A 19,142-nucleotide genomic window follows, 5' to 3' on the forward strand; every position below is an offset into this window, starting at 1 on the left:
GAGCCTCCGTTCACTCGCCAGTGCTCTGAACTTTGCGTTTAGGTTTGCATGGCTGCATCCACGCCAGACCCCTGCCAGCCAGTGCTTTAGGCCCCGCTTCTCCAGAGACCCCTGCCCAGCTGAGCTGCTAGGTGCCTTCCAAGGAGGTGGCCCACTGGAAGAAGGTAACTTTTGTTTTGGTCTCTTTTCCTCTTTTCCCACCCCCCTTTTTTCTGTTGTTGTTGTTTCTTCTTCAGACTTGGAGTGGCTGGGGGGAAGCCAGGTTCAAACCGCGGAGCTGATTGCTCCAGGTTGTAAAGGCGACTCCTGTTTGCTTAGGGAGGGGCAAATCCTGCCCTGGGGGGGGTGCAGAACCCCCCTCCCCAAATCCCAGCTCTGCCCTTCAGCAGGGGTTTCACCTCCAGCTTTACTTTTCCTGGGGGATGCTCCTTCCCCCAGCGTCACAGGAGCAGAGGTTATAGGGTGCTCTGCCTTGAATTCCCCCAGCACTGCTTCCCACACCGATGGATGGCTGTGTCAGCAGGTTTTGCTGCGATCCTGCAAACTTTTCCCCTTTCCTGCCTTCTGGGGGTTGCGAGCAGCAGGTGCTGCTGCCTTTGCTTTGAATCGAAGAACCAAGAACGGGGGTCAGGAGCCTAAAAATAACCTTAGAGAGTCTTCTTGGCTTAAATGTTTAAGCTGCCTTTGCTTTTAAAATGCAAAAAAAGGCGCTTTTTTCTTGCCTTTCTGGTGAGTTTGTTTATGATCTCTGCAGTGGATTTATTATCTGCAAGCTCCAGCTCTGCAAAGGGAAGGGGTTTGTGAAGTGCTGGAGCAGCTCCACGGCTCTCTCTGGGTGGTGGAAGTCGAGGTGCTGGAGGGATTTAGAGGGGACGGGGTGGGGGGCGGAGGAGCCGGGGGCGGGGTGGGGGGGAGTGGGGACGGGACTTGGATCAGCTGAGAACCAGCCGGAGCTGGGAGGAGGGAGGAAAATGTTGTCACAATGGGATGAAACACTTCCTCCGGACCCTTCCCTGCCCCCGGGGCTTTCCCAATGGTATAAGGAGAGCTGTGGGCGAGTTCACCACATATCCACTCATCAGTGCAATGAGTTCAGCGTTTTCAGTCCCCTGGGGCTGTGTCTGTCCCCGGGGGGGAAGGGTGGAGAGCGGCTTCCCGGAGGCCCCAGCATCCGGCTGGAGGGTCCAGGGTGTGTGTGGGCTCCTTGTCACTTGTGTTTGGAGAACTTGGAGACAGCTCCGCTTTTCCAGAGAGTCTTCAAAAAGCAAGGGCTGGCTGGGGCATCTTTGGTGCTTGGAGGATTCCAGAGTCACTGGTGGAGGGAAAAAATGGGACCAGCTGTCCCCTTGTCCCTCCCTGAGCTGAGCACAAGTGGCTGCAAACCGACCTTTCCCATCTCATTTTTGGGGCTGGAACACTGAGTTTAGTGGAGTTTGGGGCTGGGGTTGGCTGGCTTGGTTTGTGCCAGTGACAGATCAGGTTTTGCCTTTCCAAGCATCATCTGCAGCTGCTAAATCCGCCTTCGGGACGCCCGTCCTCCTTTTTTGATGTCCTCCAAAGCCATCCCTGTGCCACCCAGCTTTGCAAGTCCCGGCGCGGTTCCTGGATGGCAATTGAATTAGAGGAGGTCTTGCTTAAACAGGCCCCCCCTTCTTCCCCGGCCCAAGGGCTCCCTGAGCAATTGTGAAATGAGATCTTTATCATTTTTATTAAAAGCTGTACACAAGGCATCACCATTAGGCTGGACGGGAGGAGGGAAGAGGGGTAATTCCCTTATGGCTCCCTTCTTCCCCCTCCCAGTTTAATTCATAGTGGTGGGATGCAAAAGCTCCCCAGAGAGTGATGGATAGTGGGAAATGAAGAATATGAAGGAGCTTTATTGAGCCCATCAATCTCGGGCGAGGCTGCTGCGATCAAAGGCCCAGCCTGTTTCGGCAGGGGTTACGGAGAGGAGCAAAGAGATCAGGTTTCGGGGAAACCTGGGGCATGGGGGGGCTGTGAAGCCTGTGAGCTCCTGGCTCAGCCCTGGCCGGAGGAGCCGGCACCCGCCGAGCTGGGTGGAGAGCCGGGGCCCAGCCCTGACTGGGGATGCTGAACCCGCTGAGCTTTTGGCACACCTACCCCTCTCCTGGGATACCGGGATTTGCAACCTGAGCAGGAATCACAGGATGGTTTGGGTTGGAAGGGACCTTAAGGATCATGCCATGGGCAGGGACACCTTCCACTATCCCAGGTTGCTCCAAGCCCCGTCCAACCTGACCTTGGACACTTCCAGAGATGGGGCAGCCACAGCTTCTCTGGGCAACCTGTGGCAGTAAAGAGGGAGTTAACACTTCCCTGTTCCATGTGAGGCTGAAAGCCCTCATGGAATGCTTCTCCCCAGCCAAAATGCCTGCCCCTAGTGAGGTCTCACCTCCAGCACCTGGCAATGAGAGACCCACTCGTGTCCAGGCTTGGATGTCCCTGTGTGGGGACATGCACCCGTTGGTGTCCAGGTTTGGATGTCCCATCATGACTTGGCTGATGGTGTCCAGCAGACAGATTGGAGGCTCTGAAGCACCTCCTGGTTTCTCCAGACCTTTCACAAATGGTGACCAAGATGTTGCCACCCTGCTCAGTAGACCACAAAAGGAGACCATCCCCTGGAACAGGACGGCACCCACCTCATGAAGATCAGTGGGCAGGACTGGAGGACTTGAAGATCACCTGGTGCTGGGACAGTGTTGACTCATCTTGGTCCCAAACCCAGACAGGAATGGGTTTGAGATCCCGGTGTGTGTGATACTCCAAGCAGGATGTTTTGGAAGGGGACATGACACACCACCCAAGGAGATTATCAGTTCAGTCTTGAGACACTGCTGCCTGCCTGCTGATAGTCATGTGCACCAGGCCTCTCATGGATCCTTTCTCTCCACCCCTTCCTGCTTTTCTCTGACCTCCATGTCCCTGAGTGGCTGCAAATCCAGGCATTGTAAGGTGGCATCAGTGGTGGATCACAGTGATAATGCTGCCTGGCTGGGCAGGTAGGAAGGTGCATCTTGTTTCTGCTCATTGTCCTCCTTTGGGTGATGCCAGGGGGAGGAGAGGGGGGCATCGACAATACCAGGGTGGCTTTTGGAGCTGATTCTTTTGCCTGATGCTGCATTCTCAAGATGCTGTCCCATTCCAAGGCTGGCATGGCTTACTTTACTTGTCCAAATCCCATCCCCAGCTTCCAAACCCTGCCAGCCTTTGGTGACCCCACAGGAGGGGAAAGGGGCTTCCAGACCTGTGTGTGCACTGCCGTGAACTTTACAGGCTCCTTCTGCCTTTTTACGGAGTGCTACATTCCTGGGAGGTGAGGTCAGAGCTGCTTCCCTGCACAGGCGAAACCAAGGGAAGGCTGGAGAGTCGATTCCTTGAGGCTGGAACACTCTGGGTCAAGGATGAGGGGCTGGGATCCATCTGAGTTGGATGCTTGCCTGGTGTTGGGAAGCAGTCCATCCTTCCATGGGATGGTGGTGGCACCTGGGTTTGCAACAAAAGGTGGAGTGGGAGGATCTTCTTTCTGGCTGAGCTTTGGTGCTCTGGGAAGGGAGGTGAAGATCCCATCCTGACATAGAGGGAGCCCCTGGAAAGCTGGCTTGGGAATATGATGTCCATCGGGAAGCTCGACCATGGTGACGAGGTGACAAAGTGCCACTTGTCTGTCCAGAGCCAGGGCTGCCTGCAGGGCTACAACCCTGATCTGGGGAATCTCTTTGAAGCTGTGGTGGATCCATCACAGTCCGTGGTGAACACCAGCTGTACAAACAACAGCCCAGAGCACATCTGCTGGCTCAGTCATCCATCTCCCAACCCATCCTGCCGAGGAGCCCTGTGGGAGTTCAGTGACATCCCCGAGCTGTGGGATGGGGTGTCCCAAGGTCCTGGGCTGTTCCCAGTGCTTGGAGGCTGCACCAAGCATCACTGCCTAGCATTTGGAGATGTCTTTGGGCACTGCCTCTCCGACAGCAGTGGTACATTGAGGCATGTTGCAGCTTGTGCGGTGTAGCTCTGGGACAGCAACGGAGGGTGTGGGGCTGTCCGGGCCAAAATCATCAAAAAATAATTAGGAGAAGGAGAAATGAGAGCCTGTTGGGTCTGGCACCACGGCAATTCCTCCTTCCTTTTTATTGCTGCAAAGGGAGAGGGGCTGGGGGGAGGCTGAATGTCATGTGGAGCATCTGGTGGGCACGGAGGGACAGTGGGGACACAGATCCTGCAGTTCCCCAGCCGCGGTGAGATCTCATCCCCCTTTCATCAGCCGAGCCCAAAACTTGACCCTTGCGCTGGTTTTCAAGTCGTTGGCGTAAAAACTGTTAAACAACCCAAACAAAGGCTCCAAGTCTATCAGCGTCCCGCGGCGGGCGGGGAGCGGCCGCGATGATTAGGTGTGCCCCGAGCACTCGGGATGTGCGGCGGGGGGAGGGCGTTCGTCCCTTAGCCCTCCTCTGAGTCCAGATAAAAGCTGGATCCTTGGGGGCGCAGCTGGATTTTGAAAGCTCCCCGTTCCTCCCCCGGCTGCAGGAGCGACTCGAGAAGATAAAACCTCTTGGCTCGAAGCCTCCATCCTGCATTTCCAAGCGCCCAGGAGGGCCCACCTTGCGCAAACCCTGTCACCTTCTGCCTCTGCTGCCTCTTGCCATCTCTCTGCAGCCCACGGAGGGAGGAAGGAGACGGCCATGGCAGCCAACGGCTCCGGTGGGATGCACGATGCTCTCCTGGACAGCAGCCTCCTCAGTGATGACGACCTCGTTTCCAACTGGTACATCTACGACACCATGGAGCCGGCCGTGCCACAGGATGAGTAAGTGTCCAGCCCCACTGGCAGGTGCCACATGTCCCCCTGTCCCTGCTTGGGATCGTACAACTTCCTCCCAGCTGCTCTATCCCCTTTCCACAGAGCAACATCCCCACAGCAGCAGGGCCAGGATTTGTGCCCGGGTGAGGAGATTTAAGAGGCTCCTTTTGGCCCCTTAAATTGCATAATTTGTTTCAAGTACCCCTGGCAAAGTCTGGGGTAAATCCTGCAGTGGGAATCTTTGCTGGTTACCCTCCCTTTTCCTCAACCTTCCCCAAAATTCAAAGTGCATGGGGTTCACCTGCTGACCTGACCCTCTTGAAGCTCCCACAGACTTTTCTGGCTGCTCTGATTCTGTGACTCTGGGTTTGGAGCCATCCTCATGACACAGCCTTAATCCCATCCCAGTTCTCTGCCAGCATCCATGCAGATTTTGGCTGGGAGTGAAGAGAGTTGGCAGCACAGCCCAATCTACTTGGACGCTCCAACAGGTTCCTGCATGGCACGGTGACCCTGAATAGGCTTTCCTACCTGCAAAATAGGGCTGAGCATCTCTGGGCTTGCATGGATGTCCTCTCCCTCTCCCTTTGAATTAGCATATCGATGGGTCTGGTAAAGCCTATTCCCTCCCCATCCATGATGACCCACTCGTATACTCTGTGTATTCCAAGGGGCAGTGCTGTGTTTCCTGCGGGGGTGGGACCCCAGGGCCCAACCTTGCAGCGAAGACCCAGGACTTTGTGCCCTTCCCAAGGACAAGGGAACTCCCAAAGGGAGGGGAAACTGAGGCATGGAGCACCAGGGCAATTTATCCAACGTGTCCCCAGGGCTCAAAGCCGGGCATCCCAAGGCCCATCTATTGGGATCTATTGTCCCTCTGTTGACTTAGTCCTCCATGGGTGGGTTTTATGCCCCTCAAATCACTGATACCTAATCCTGAGGATAACCAGGAGGGGATCCCAGTAGTGACCAACCCAAAGAGTTCCTTCTCATCTCTTATCCTTCTCTTTGTTTAACAGCCTTTGAAATCTCCTTGCCCAGCCTTGGTTTCCCCAGGTGAAACCCCACCTGTGTGGCCTCCACCTTCGCTAGAATCTTTCTGGGGATATTTTTGGGGTGTCCCCCAAGCCGTGGTCAGCAAAGGGATGGAGGTAGTGCTGGGGGATTTGCCCACCTGATGGCTTCTGGGTGCTCTGGATTTAGATGCTGAAGCCTTGGTGATATCAAAAAGATGTTTGGTGTTCCTATGCTCTCAATCATGCCAGGTGGATTTCCTGAGCCTGAATATTTTTGGGTAGCGGGAATTTTCTGGTCTGTCCAATGCCAGTCACTGGCACCTGGTCCTACAAAGCCCTTTTCTGGCAGGTTGGTGACAGCCTTGGACATATGATGCCTGGAAAATCCCAATTTCTCCATCAGACCCTTCCTTGCAGGCTTGCTCATGGGAGCTCCCATCTCTGCCCATCCCATTGCAGCTGTGGGGTCTGAGAGGGCAGAAGGGTTTGGGAGGGGTCCTTCCCTGTAAGTTATGGGGTTCAGGAGGTTCCCACATGTGAGTTATGGGGCTTAGTGGGGGGGCTCAGCTCTCCAGCACAGGGATTTGTTACCCAGTGTTGGGTGAGGGTGTCTGGGCACAGTCGTGCCTGGCCTTGGGGAGAGGAGGAGGGCTGTTCCAAAGCAGAGATTAAGGGATGTAACAGAGGCCAGGGAATCAATAAATAAAGCCACATCTGCTCTGCTGGCCTTGGCTGAGGGGGTGCAGCTCTGGGACCCCAGGCAGCCATCTCCTCCATCACCCCAAGCTGTGGGACAGCTTTTTCCCATGGGAAAAGCCTCAAAGCATCCTACAAGCAGCCTCCCAGCTGGAGTGAAGGGCCTTAGGCAGGAAGAAGTGCTGCACTCCCTGGGAAGCCAGATCCAGAAGGGATATGGGTGTAGAAGAGGCGAAGGCAGGGTTTCATCCTTCCTCACTGAGCTGTTCTGTCTCGCTGTCCCGGGACGTGCAGGAGTTCACCCTGTCCCTGTGGGGCTCAGCTCGGGGCCACTGCTGGGGGTTATCTCTCCCTCTTGGTCATAAAATCACCTCATGAGGGTGACTTCATCCCTGGTTACTGAGGGTTGTGTAACCCAGCACTCGGGAGGTTTATTCCGGATGGACATCTCTGCCGTGCCGTGTACGTGGCCTTCACCCCAGCACCTTTGCTTTTCCCTTTTGGGGCTAGAAACAACCACACATGATTTTTCCCCTGCTCTTTCTAGCATGTTTCCTGGCGTGATCCCAGACTGTGACCCCACTGTTTCCCCCAGGATGTATCACATCTGCATGGCACCCATCTCTGTAAGTACCTGAGCAGTACCACGGGGTGAGTTATCTGCCCCAACATCCTGTTTACTGTCCCCCAGTTTGTGTCATGCCCTCCCAAATATCAGGGCTGAGCTCTGCAGCTGGAGCTGGGATGGTCTTGGACAGGACTCACACCTCTCTCCAGACCTTTTTCTGTGCCTGTAGTCAATGGAAGGCTTTGATTTATGGTTAGACTTCATGATCTTGGGTGTCTTTTCCAATCCAAATCATTCCATAGTTCTACAATTTCCTTTTATTTTTTCCCAACATGTTCCCTCTGAGACATTTAGAGCCTCTAAACTCCTCCAAGCAGGTTGAAGAGTGCCTGTCCCTGCCTCAGCCATGGCTGGGTTTAGGGTGGAAATGGTGTTTCCATGGAGGCTCCCATAACACAGTTTCATGCCCCAGACTTCCCCTCCACGTATTTACTGCTCCCTTGGTTGTGTTTCTGGCAGCTGGCCGTGCTCCTGGGCTTGTCCTTGCTGGTGAAGCGCAGGCGTCTCCACCAGAGCTGCTGGAACGGTGTCCCAGGACTGCTCAGGTACCTTGGTCCTGAGCCCCAGCCCTCAGGGTCCCTGTCACTGTGCAACCAAAGGGGTGGTGGGAGGAGATAAACCAGCTCGGAGAGGGTGACAGAGTGCCCACAATCTGGTGTCAGGCTCATTCCTTCCTTGGCTTGCAGCCCAGCCAACTTTCTGGAAGAGGAAGGCAACCAGGGGCTGGTGGCCGCGGTGTTCGGCATCCTCTTCTCCTCCCTGTGCGTGCTGGTCTTGGACAGGGACCCTCTGCCACTCATCTCCCACTCCTCCCAGAGCAGCCGAGGTAAGGCCAGCACCCTCCTGGCCCATGGGCACTGCGCCCCTCCCCACCCAGCCCAGGGGACAACACCCTGAGCACCCTGTCCTCTCTGGTCCACACTGACAGCGCTGCCTTCTCTTGCATGTTTTGCTCTCCCTTCCCTCTTCCCATCATCCCACCATCTAGAGTACTGGAAGATCATGGCTTTGCTCTACTACCCAGCCTTCTACTACCCCCTGATCGCCTGTGCCACCGTCCGGCACAGACTCAGCTACCTCGTGGGCTGCCTGCTCTCCTGGTGCCACTGCGTGGTCCACATCTGGCAGAAGGTGGACTGTCCCCAGTCGCCAAAGGTGTGTGTCCCACCTCCTGGGGAAGGAGCAGAGAGGTGGCCAAAGCCTGGAGGTGGCTTTCTCACAACCTCCTGGAAGTGGCACCGTGGTGTCACCTGCCCAGGGTTGGACTCCTGGGCTGGAGTGGTGCTGTGTGACATCTGTGCTTCCCCCCCCAGATATACAGGTACTACTCCACACTCTCGTATGTCCCCATCATCCTCTGCCTCGTCCTCTTAAGCCTTTGGTATCCAGCCCTGCTCATCAGGAGCTTCACAGTCCAGGAGGAGGCCTTGGATAAGGAGGTAACGAAGATCCACGGGGAAACTCAGGGAGAACCCCTGGAGGGACCAGCATGGTTCTGGGGACTTTCCTGCCCCGTTGCCTTGGGGATCAGGAGATCTGGGGTGCTACCAGTGCACGTGTTCCCCACTTCGCTCAGGCACTGGAAGTGACTCTGTTTATATCACTGGATTTGAAGAGGGAGTGAAAAATCCATCTTTGGAGTAAACTCCTTAGTACAAGAGGCTTAAGGCATCAATGCCTCCCCTTCAGGCTGGGACTGGGGTCGCCTTGTTTTCCCAGCAGGCTGGATAATCCCTGGCCCTTTGAGAAATGCTGGGGCTTTGTTGGGAAGAGAGGAGGAAAAACCTACTTCAAAACAAAGAAAAAAAAACAGCCCAAGTGTGGACTGAAGTGACCCCCAGGCACTTAACTGGGAGCTGGCTGATGGGCAGGAGAGATTTCAACCGTCCTACTGGTGTGTCTGGTTTTTGTGGGCTGCTTTGTTGGTGGGAACAAGGCAGGTTTGTTTCCGCCTTTGCTGCACCAGAAGATTTGCTGCCCACATCGTTCCAACACATTCCTTATCAAAACGAGGGCTGGAAAGCCATCACCGGCATCTCATACAGAGTGGCCAGGGGTAGTAGAGCAAGGAGGTGGATGCTGGAGGGGATGCAGATGCTCTGCCCTCTGCCCAGATCAGAGTTCCTGTGCTGAAATCAGGCAACTTATGGCTGCTTTCTTTAAGGTTACAGGGACAGGGTATTACAAGAAGTACCTAAAGGCTGTCCTATCCAAACGCCCTCGGAAGGGAAGGTAAGGACGGCACCTCCCCATGGCACTGCCTGTTCAGCGAGCACCTGTGCCAGCCCTGCAGTGGGACAGAGAGACTCCCTGTCCCAAAGGACGTGCTCTTCACCCTGTCCTTCCCTCCTTTCCAGCTCCACAAAGATAGAAGAGAGCCTGCTCTCAAGGATCCAGACGTATTTATGCTCCTACATCTACACTCCCGAGGAAGGTGGGCTGGGGGCTGCTCTCCTGGCCGCAGCAGCAGCTCGGCAGACAGGCTGCCTGCCCTTCCCCGGGGACAGCAAATGCCTTTCTTGGCTCCTGCCCCGAAGCATCTGTGCCACGGCAGCTGCCACGCGCCACACGTGCGATGCCTTGGCTCAGCACAAACCATTTGGGGTGGGGACATGGACCCCCTGCACCCCCTGGAGACGTGGGTGGGCTGAGGCAGTGAGGTTCAGGCATGGGTTGTGCCAATAGCGCAGAATCATGGAATGGTTTGGGTTGGAAGGGACCTCAAAGACTGTCCAATCCTGGACGGGCAGGGTTGGGCAGGGACAACTTCCACTATCCCAGGTTGCTCCAAGCCCTGTCCAACCTGGCCTTGGACACTTCCAGGGAGGGGGCAGCCACAGCTTCTCTGGGCAACCTGTGCCAGGGCCTCACCACCCTCACAGGGAAGAATGTAAACAACTTGGTTCTTGATAATGCTGTGACAAGGAAATAAAATCTGCAATAAGTGGATTAAATCCCTAATAGAGCAGGAATGGGGAGCTATGCCTTGCTGTCTCTCCTGTAGAAGAAGCAGAGAGTGTTCCAGGAGGTGGCAGCCCAGGGACCATGGCACCCAGCTGCTGGCATTTGGTGCTGTGGGCACAAAAGTTTTCATGGAAAAGGAGGATGGACCCATACAGCCAAAGTACAGAGAAGCCACTGCCAGCTATGTGTTCACACAGGAAATCCCGACTAATGTTAACCATCCTGTTTCAGTGCTTTCCCTGGGGTGTTTGCTTTGGCCACTAGGTTGGGTGGACCTGCAGCCTGCTCCCTTCTTCCCCCATGTTCCCACATCCTGGCTCCTGTCTGATTCTGCCTTACAGGTTTCCGGATCCCCCTGAAGCTCGTCGTGTCCATAACCATGGCTGTGATCGCCGTCTACCAGGTGATGCTGGTGATCAAATGCCAAGCAGATCCTCTTCCTTCCCTGCCTCCTGACCATGTCCTCTCGAGGCAGAGGAACCCAGAGGTCGCTGCCATGCCACAGTTTTGGCTATGGGAATAGTATTAACGTGCCTCAAGGAATTACCATCCCCCGGCTGAGCCGCAGCAACCGGCCATGTGCTTCCAGGGCTCAGCCAACCCTAAGTCTTTAAGCCAAGGTGATGGCTCGGCAGGGGAATGCCGTGATCCGGGGCTCACGTGTCACTGCTCCTTCACAGGTCGCCCTGCTGCTCCTGGTATCCTTCGTTCCCACCATCCAGATCGTGCGGGCGGGAATGACAAAGGACGTCGTGGTGCTGTTGGTCCAGTTTGGCTTGGTGCCCTCAGACAACCCAGCTGTCCCAGGTGACATGGAGAAGGAGCTCAACATTGTCAAGCACTACCTGTGGTCGCTGGAAGGTGGGTTCCCCAGCCAGGCCCTGCGTCCATAGGTGGTTTCTGGAGGATTTCAGAACTTACCGGAGGGATTCCTGATCCAGAGGGTGGGCGGTGACAAGGCAGCTTCCAGAGGGACTTCAGAGCCAGCTGCCAGAGCCGCAGACATGAAAGGCGGTGGTGTGAGCCTGGTGCTGTGCCAGCTCCGAGCAGCCGCCGCGTGCCAAGGCGGGCAGAGCCGGCAGGGAGAGCCGGCAGCGCCACGCTGCAGATGCTGCCCCTCGGCTGCGGGCTTTGATATGTGCTGGAATCGAGCAGATGGCCCCTGGCCCCCTGGATGATTGAAAGCCTGGAATGGGGGTAGCAGGGGATGCCCCCCCCCCTCCACAGCACTACCTTGGGGTACCACCAACCACAGGAAGGCTTTTTATGGCTCTTCCTGAATCACGAAGCCTCTCTCATCACGTTTTTTTTTTCCCTCCTGACATCTCCATCCCTCCTACTAGACTTCCTTGCCCCCTGTTGCTTTCCCCCCAGCGTCCACTTTTCTGAGAGCACCTTCCCAGGCTCTCTCCATCGCACCACCTGCTTATCACAGCTTGCTCCAATGCCTTTTCCTACACTGGGCCAGCCTAACTGCTTGGATTTCCCTTGACAGCTTGTCTTTCCCTTTCCCTGTCTCATCAGTTCACACGTGGGAGATGGAGATCCCTGTATTGCGAAGGAGGGAGGGAGGGAGGAAACTGAGGCACGGTGCCATGCAACCCCATAACTCAACCCCTGCACTGCTCCTCAGATGCCTTTTCCAATAAAATCCCATTCCCAGGGCTGGCCACAGGCTGGCTGATCCAGCCTTTCCCTCTACCCCTCCGCAGTGTGCTACATCTGCTCGCTGGTGCTGTGCTGCCTCCTGACCTGCGCCATGCTCCTGAGGACGCTGGTGATGCACAGGTATGGATGGCATCCCTGTTCCCTTGGCTTTGCCCTTGCCACCGAGCCGGCATACAGCTGGACTCTCTCCCCAGGAATAACCTGAAGGCACTTTACCAAGGGGCCGTGCTGGACGTGTTCTACAAAGCCCACATCCTCCGCCCGTCCCGACAAGCCGTTGTCTGCTGGATGAGCTTCGCCGGCTTCCAGACAGCTTTCGCCTGCTTGGGTAAAGGATCCTGGGGGCAGAAGGGGGCGGATGGGTGGCGGATCTCCACCTTGAACGTTCTACCCTCTCTTCTCCCTTTCTCACCCCGTTTTGCAGAGGGATGGCTGTGAGGGTTTTATTCCCCTTTCCCCAAACACAATCTGTCCTTCTGCGGGAAGGACCATGCTGAACACCAAATGGTCAGGAATTAAAATAGGAGCGGGGGGGCCAGGGTGTGTGATGATGATTCATTTTGGCTCAAGCCCAAATATTTTGATTTGAGAAGCTGTCGCAGAATCTCGTGCAAAGGACTGTCTGTCTCCCCTGGTCCTGATCATTCTGGGTGTTCCTCGCTGTGCACCTTCCCTGTCACAGCCTGCATGTCCCTGTCTGGGAGGGAGAGGCCACCCCAGGGAGGGGTGGAGGACGTCAGATAGGGTGTAAATCTTTACCCCATCATGGTCTGGAGGCATTTTAAGGCCTCTCTGCCCCCTGGGAGGTGACTCTGGTCATTGCCTGCCAACAACCAACTGTATCAGCACTCCGAGGTCACACAGGGGAGTCAGGCTCAGGGTCCAGGGGCGTGATGGAAGGACAGGAGTGACCATGTCTTGGGAAAGCAGACCTGTTTTGCAGAGTTTAGTGTGGAGGTAGGAGCTGGGGAGCCCCCCAGGAGCTCCTTGCACCAGCTTTCCATGAGCCACCCAGTGCTTGGTGCATCCCTGACAGAGCTGGATCTCACCTCCTTCTTAAAACTCTTGGATTTCAAGTGATTAAAGTAAAGCAGGGGCAGTGAAGCACCAGCTTGAGCACAAGGAACCACAGTCTCTGCTGATCTTGGTGTGATTTATGATTAGAAATCAGAGCTCAGGCTGGATTTTATGATGAGATATCATAGTTGCAGCCCCGAGTGATGGCTCTTCTCAGCGGGGATAATGTGGGGAGTGATAAGAAAGACTGAGCTTGTAATTAAATCCTGCACGGAGCGTCGTGTTCGGAGCGGGGGAGGCAGGTAAGGATCTCAAGGGCGTTTTATGGGATTAAAATGAACAGCATGTTCAGCAATGAGCATGGATCTGGGGAATAGGAGCAAAAATGAGAACTGCTTCTCCCTCCTCCCCCTCCATGGTTCCTCTGTGTCTCCCTACCAGGTCTCCTCATCCAGCAAGTGATCTTCTTCTGCTGCTCGGTGGCGTTTGCCTTCCTCGTTGTCATCCCGCTCCAGTATGGCACGAGCACCCCCCTCTTCACAATCATCCAGAACATGTGGTGAGTGCTCCCAGGTTTTTGGAAGAATGTGCTTTGGGGTGCTCTGCTGTGGGCTCTTCCAGCTTTGCTGGACGTTTCCGCTGCCTGGGATGGCGTCTCGTGCTCGGGACCCTCCTGGTGTCCAACCTCTTGCCTCTTCCCTCCTGCCCAGGCCCTTCTGGTTGACCCTGGTGGTTGCCGTCATCGTGCAGCATTTGGCAGCTCATTACCAGTTCCTGGAGCAGCATCCCCTGCGGAAGGAGCTCACCAACAGGTATGGGGACATGGGGAGCCCTCGGGGCAGAGCTCACCCTCCTGAGGTCCAGGACTTGGGGGCTGTGTTAGGTTTACACATGTCCCTGCTGTGGAGTCCACTGGGTCGTGAGCTCAAGGGAATTTGAGGCATTTAAATGGCTTGATGCTCCCAAAGAAGTTTCTTCAGATGTTTCAAAGGGCCATGGTCCATTTACAGCCTTGATTTTGGGTGGGGGGGAAATGGTGAGGTCCGTGCTCTGCCCTGTCACCTCCATTTGCAAGCCTGAGGAAGTCCAGATCCCTCAGGATCAGCTGGACCAGCTCAGTCCTGGCAGCAGATGAGGTCACACGTGGTGTCACAGCCCAAGATGTGCCTTATGCTGGAGGCCAGGGTGGCAGATGGATCTAAGTGTCCTGCTCCATCCACCAAAGGCGCTTCCACCACCTCCACCACTCCCCCAGCACAGCAGGGAGGCTGCTGTAGGCTCTTCTGGCCTCCATGGGGAGCTGGTGCCCTCCCTCCCAAACCTTTGTCTGATTTCTAAGTCTCTGAGAAGAAAAGGAGACCCTGTGTGTGTGCGGGAGGCCAAGCTCTGCAGTCCTGACAGTGCTCTGAGAGCCTGGAAGGGTGTTTGCCTCTCCCCATGGGATGGAGACACCTCAGACAGAGACTGTGTCTGCTGAGGAGGGAGGGAAGGGCGGGAAGCTTGTTTTGGCAGGTTCCTCCGGCAGGGAAGGGCTGCGCTTCCCATCCCGTGGTGTTTGTGTTCCGTGCTCTTCCTTCTCCACCCACAGGCGAGCCCTCTACATAGTCACCTACCTGCTCTTCCCCATCAACGTCCTGGTGGGTGTCCTGGCTGGGGTGTGGAGGATGGTCATTTCTGGCCTTTACAATGCCATCCACTTCTGCCAGCTGGACATCAGCCTGCTGAACCGGGGCGTGGAGGCCTTCGACCCAGGTAGGGCACGGAGAGGGTCCCCCTGCAGCCCCTCTGGGAACATGGGAGCCCTTTTCCCACCCCTGAGCTCCTGGGGGAGGTGGCTCCTGGGGCTGCTCCGTATCCTGGAGCTGCCAGGACTGGGAGTGGCTTCAAACCACATGCATTCAGAAATGGGAAAACTGGAGCAAGTGGCTTCTCCCGATGCCTGCTTGGTCCTGCTTTTCTATCCCAAAAGGTGGGTGATGCCCTTGCAGGTTTCACCAGTGACCAGACCTCATTTCCACAAGCAGCACACCTTCATCTCTCCTGCACTAAAGGCAGCAGGAAAGGGACCTCAGCCCTTCCCCTGCTTTCCCTGCTGGGATTTGGAGGGCAGAGTTCAGCCCCAGCATTGAAGGCAGAGCAGCTCTGGCAGGGCAGAGCTGGAGCCCAGCAAACAGCCCTCTCCTTTGCTGCAGGGTGGGAGGGACAGGGAGAGGAGGGGGGAATCCTGGAAGTCTGACCCCCCCAGATGCATTGACTGTGGTCTGTGTCCCCCTAGGCTACCACACGTACTGCCACTATCTGAAAATCGAGGTCAGCCAGTCCCACCCAGTGATGAAAGCTTTCTGCTTGCTGCTTCTCCAGCCAGCCCGACCAGAGCGGCCGGCAGCACCCCAGCCCAGCAATGTGGAAGAGGGTGAGGCCTTCCCACCTTCAACCAAGGGGGATGCACAGCCATCACCGTGGGGTGGCATCAGCGCCTCCTCTGCAGGTTTGCTGCTCCTCTGGAGGTGCTGGTTTTTTTGGGGTAAAGAGACCGTGGAGGGTCGTGGTTCCCTACTTTCATGACATCTTTCCTTGAATTGTGGATGTCTCCATCACGGGACTTGCTCCTGTGGAAGGGCAGGATGAGGCTCCCAGGGGTGTGGATGGAGTCTTGGCAGCCCCAGTGAGAGGGAACTGGGGCTGAGATCATAGAATCCCAAAATGGTTTGAGTTGGAAGGGACCTTAAAACTCATCTTGTTCCATTCCCTGCTGTGGGCAGGGACACCTTCCACTATCCCAGCGTGCTCCAAGCCCTGTCCAACCTGGCCCTGGACATTTCCAGGGATCCAGGGGCAGCCACAGCTTCTCTGGGCAACCTGTGCCAGGGCCTCCCCACCCTCACAGGGAAGGATTTCTTCACAATATCCCATCTAACCCTTCCCTCTGGCAGTGAGAAGCCCCTTGTCCTGTCTCTGCACACCCTTGTCCCAAGTCCCTCTCTGTCTCTCTCGGAGCTTCTTTAGGTACTAAATCATTCCCCCCACCATTTGCCATGTCCTTCCAGGCATCCAGCTGATGCATCCCGAGAGGACGCCCCTGAACAGGGCGCGGACCAGGCGGAGCCGAGCCCGTTGGTGCTTGGCTTACACACTCCTCAACAACCCCTCGCTGACGGCCTGCCGGAAAACCGCCCTCTCTGACCCCACGGCCAACGGCACCCAGCTCAGCCCCCCCAAGCCCTGACCTCCAGAGAAGCCCCCCACCTCTCTCTGCCTCCCATGCACCCTCCTTTCCCATCCCATTCTTGTCTCCTGTTGACTCTAATACTGCACCAACAGGAGTTTTGGGCACCTCTTGCCCCCTCTCCAGCCTCCGGAGCCTTTCCAGCAGTGTTGGGGGCTGGTTTTTATCTCTAGGTCCGTGCTGAGCCACTCCCTAGGCCTGGAGGTAGAGACAACTGGGTCACCTCCAAACCTGACCTGGAAGGAGATGAGCCAGGCTAAACCCTTCCAGCATCTCAGAGATATTTTAGGAGTCACTCCTGCAATGAGCCCACCCGTTCTCAACAGACACATGGCAAGACAGGCAAACCCCCCAGTGCCAGGGCATAAGGAAAGAGGGAGAAGGTGTGTGGACGAATCCTTAACCATCCTCAGCACAAGGAATTACCTGCATCTCAACGTGATCTCCTAGTGGAGAAGACCCCACTGCCAACCCCATCCCCAGCCTCTCCCTTTCTGACCCTGGCTCCCTTTGGGCACTGGGACTTGCTTTTTTCCCCAATTCTGTGAAGGATAAAATCCTGTCTGCCCCTGTTCTGGGCTGTGAGGCTGCAGAGCTGTTTGTTTTCTGTCCTCCCCTGTCCTCTCACCCCCCCACCCCAGTGCCTCATTGTTGCCACCCTGTTTTGTTTAAAGCCAGCAGCTCCCAGGGCAGGTGTCCCTCTGAGCGAGACGAGCTTGAATCCGTAGAATCCAGTTTTACACCTCGCTTGGATGTGCCGAGTCGGGGAAGGTTAATAAATCACATACCTCATTCCTATGCTCGGGGTGTCCTTGGTCTCTTGGATGTTCCCAAATCAGGCAGGGGACACATGAGGACCATCATCACCCTGTCTCCAGGTGATGGTTTGGACTGACTTTGCCCAGCAGAGACTTTGTGGTAGATCTGCTTAACCAGGAGGTGACGGGATCAAATCTGTGATCCCACTTTAGGGCAGTTTGAATGCAAAACTTATCCCTTTGCTAATCCCTTGCTGATCCCTTCATAACACTTGGGCCCTAAACTGCAGCTCCCACAAAGGATGGGAACTGAAACAGGGCAGTCCACAGCTAAAGCACCAAAGGGAGATGTGTAAGGTGTTGCTGTGTGACCTTTTCCTACACCTAAAATCCTTGAAATCCTGCCTTTTCTGGGCTGGAAGGATGCCTGTGGCAGCAGCAAGCAGAGCTCTTGGTAAGTTCTACTGGTGTCTCCTTCCCTCTCAACGCCATCACGAACACTTCAGCCTTGCTAAAGCAGCCTTTGCAGTCCACCGAGCAGGGCTGCTGGATCATCCCCTTGCCCCAGGGATCTCCTTGGAAGGAGGCTTCCAAGGACCCTACTCCCTCTTGCTGGGATGTTTGCAGCCCCTTAGTGTGGTTTGTGGGGAGCGAGGCTGAGCCCGGTGCTTTGGGGTTTGCCTGGAGTGTCCCGAGATCTTCCCGGCAACACCTGGGTGGGAGCCATCCTTTTCCATGGCAGTCTGACCCTTGTTCCTTTCCATCCCAGGGAAGACAGGGGGTCTCTGCCTTCATCTGCTGCCTGCAGGTGCCACCCGGTGTGCTGGGATGCTGGAAATGCTGTCACATCCGCTGCCCACCAATCCAAGGTGGTTAAAGTAATCGCTTTTGATCACTGTCTGGCATGAGCACAATGTCACCGGGCTGGGTGACAGCGGTGCCACCGGAGGCAGGTCTGGGCTGGTTTCTTTTTAAGGAGCAGGAGCCCAAGGTGCAATTCCTGCCACGTTCCCAGCTGTGGGATTCGCGGTGTGCATGCCTGGTTTGCACGGCAGAGCCTGGAAGAGAGAGGGGTGCTTGGGTGTCCGGGGTGTCCCTGACGCACCTCACCTCTCCCTTGTGGCCCGTCCCAACCCACCTCCAGCCTCCCAGGCACTGAAGGCAGCCTTGGTAATCCCGAAAATCTCTGGCAGCTCAGGGCCGCGGGTGGAGCTGAATTTCAGCATCTGTTTACCCAGCCCTGCCCCAGGCGTCCTGGAGATGTCTTGGCTGGGGCCCTGGTGAGAGATGACAGCCCTGGGAGGAAGACAGGAGGTGGCCTCATGGATTTGCTTGTTTTCTTGGACATAAACAGTGCCCTTGTTGGGGGGGGGACTGATCTTCTTCGTGATGGCTTCACACCTCATCTCTAAAGCCCCAGCACTGCCTTGGCCGTGGGGTAGCTCTGTCCCTGCACATCCACACCCCTCTCCGCCCAACCCCTGAGCAGACGGTGAGGTGGTTCAGGGAGCTGATCCAGCTGCAAATGGCCCTTAAGGAAAATTTGTCCGTGTGGGGATTGGAAATTCAGGTCTGGCTTTGCAAACGGGAGGGACGGAGGGCTGTGTTATCCCGTGGTGGGCCCAGATGGTGATGCCAGGTTTGATGTCACCTGCAGCATCCAACCCAGGAACGCCATGGCACGGGGCCCTGTTTGTTAGGAATGACTGATGCTTAATATCACTAACAACTTGCCATGAAATCTATGAGTAAACCTGGCCGAGGTGGAGGAATTCACTTTTTTTGGTGGCAGAACAGCAAAGCTAGTGGGAGCTGCAGCTCTGCGAGACAGGCAGAGACATCCAGGCATGGCTTGGGACTTCTGAGAGCCTAAATTTGATTTTTTTATCCTTATGCCAGGCCCCAAACCCTGTTCCCAGCTGAGACTGCAGGAATAAACTCCTGTACCCCACTATTCCCAGGCAAACTGGAAAGGGAGGATGTCAGCTGATGTCAAACTGATCTCAGACTGATTTTAAAAGTTGTATCCTATGAAACGAAACCAAAACTCTCCTTGGGGCCACATTGCTTTTCATCCCGTAATGGGAAAAATATGTTCCTGCTTGTTAGCATCCATTGGTGCAAGGAGCTCCTGGCTGGGTCTGGGAGGTTTCTGCCTCAGGACCCCCACAGAGACCTCGGCGCCGTACGGGGCTGTGTTGGCAGCTCCTTGGCTCTTTCCTTACCCTACAAGCCATCTGGGTAAGGAATTTTGAATCTAGAGAGCTTGTGTGTAGTCTTGAGGCTCTGGGATATCTGGTTGCCAGCTGATTTGGGTGTTGCTGATTTCCCCAGCTTGCTGCAGGCA

General features: G+C 55.8%; 1 protein-coding gene across 1 annotated transcript; it reads left to right on the forward strand.

Annotated features, from left to right (window-relative positions):
• On the forward strand, positions 1-16,835 carry STRA6 (stimulated by retinoic acid 6). The gene is made up of 18 exons (XM_027888613.1): positions 1-164; positions 4,678-4,828; positions 7,082-7,160; positions 7,622-7,707; positions 7,849-7,988; positions 8,151-8,317; positions 8,476-8,601; positions 9,327-9,394; positions 9,520-9,596; positions 10,468-10,529; positions 10,807-10,987; positions 11,839-11,914; positions 11,989-12,122; positions 13,253-13,370; positions 13,522-13,623; positions 14,400-14,563; positions 15,087-15,224; positions 15,859-16,835. The coding sequence occupies exons 2-18, from the start codon at positions 4,704-4,706 to the stop codon at positions 16,035-16,037; spliced, it is 2,022 nt and encodes a 673-aa protein (XP_027744414.1). The 5' UTR covers positions 1-164; positions 4,678-4,703; the 3' UTR covers positions 16,038-16,835.
• Positions 16,836-19,142: the final 2,307 nt, after the last annotated feature.

This window comes from Empidonax traillii, unplaced genomic scaffold, assembly GCF_003031625.1.
Source record: "Empidonax traillii isolate 1590-97213 ecotype Southwest subspecies unplaced genomic scaffold, ASM303162v1 scaffold12:size2584012, whole genome shotgun sequence".
NCBI lineage: Eukaryota > Metazoa > Chordata > Aves > Passeriformes > Tyrannidae > Empidonax > Empidonax traillii.

Coding starts and splice junctions, on each gene's coding strand:
- STRA6 (XM_027888613.1), top strand. CDS start 4,704: ATGGCAGCCAACGGCTCCGGTGGGATGCACGATGCTCTCCTGGACAGC. Junction 7,161..7,621: donor TCTGCATGGCACCCATCTCT/GTAAGTACCTGA, acceptor TGTTTCTGGCAG/CTGGCCGTGCTCCTGGGCTT. Junction 15,225..15,858: donor GCCCAGCAATGTGGAAGAGG/GTGAGGCCTTCC, acceptor ATGTCCTTCCAG/GCATCCAGCTGATGCATCCC.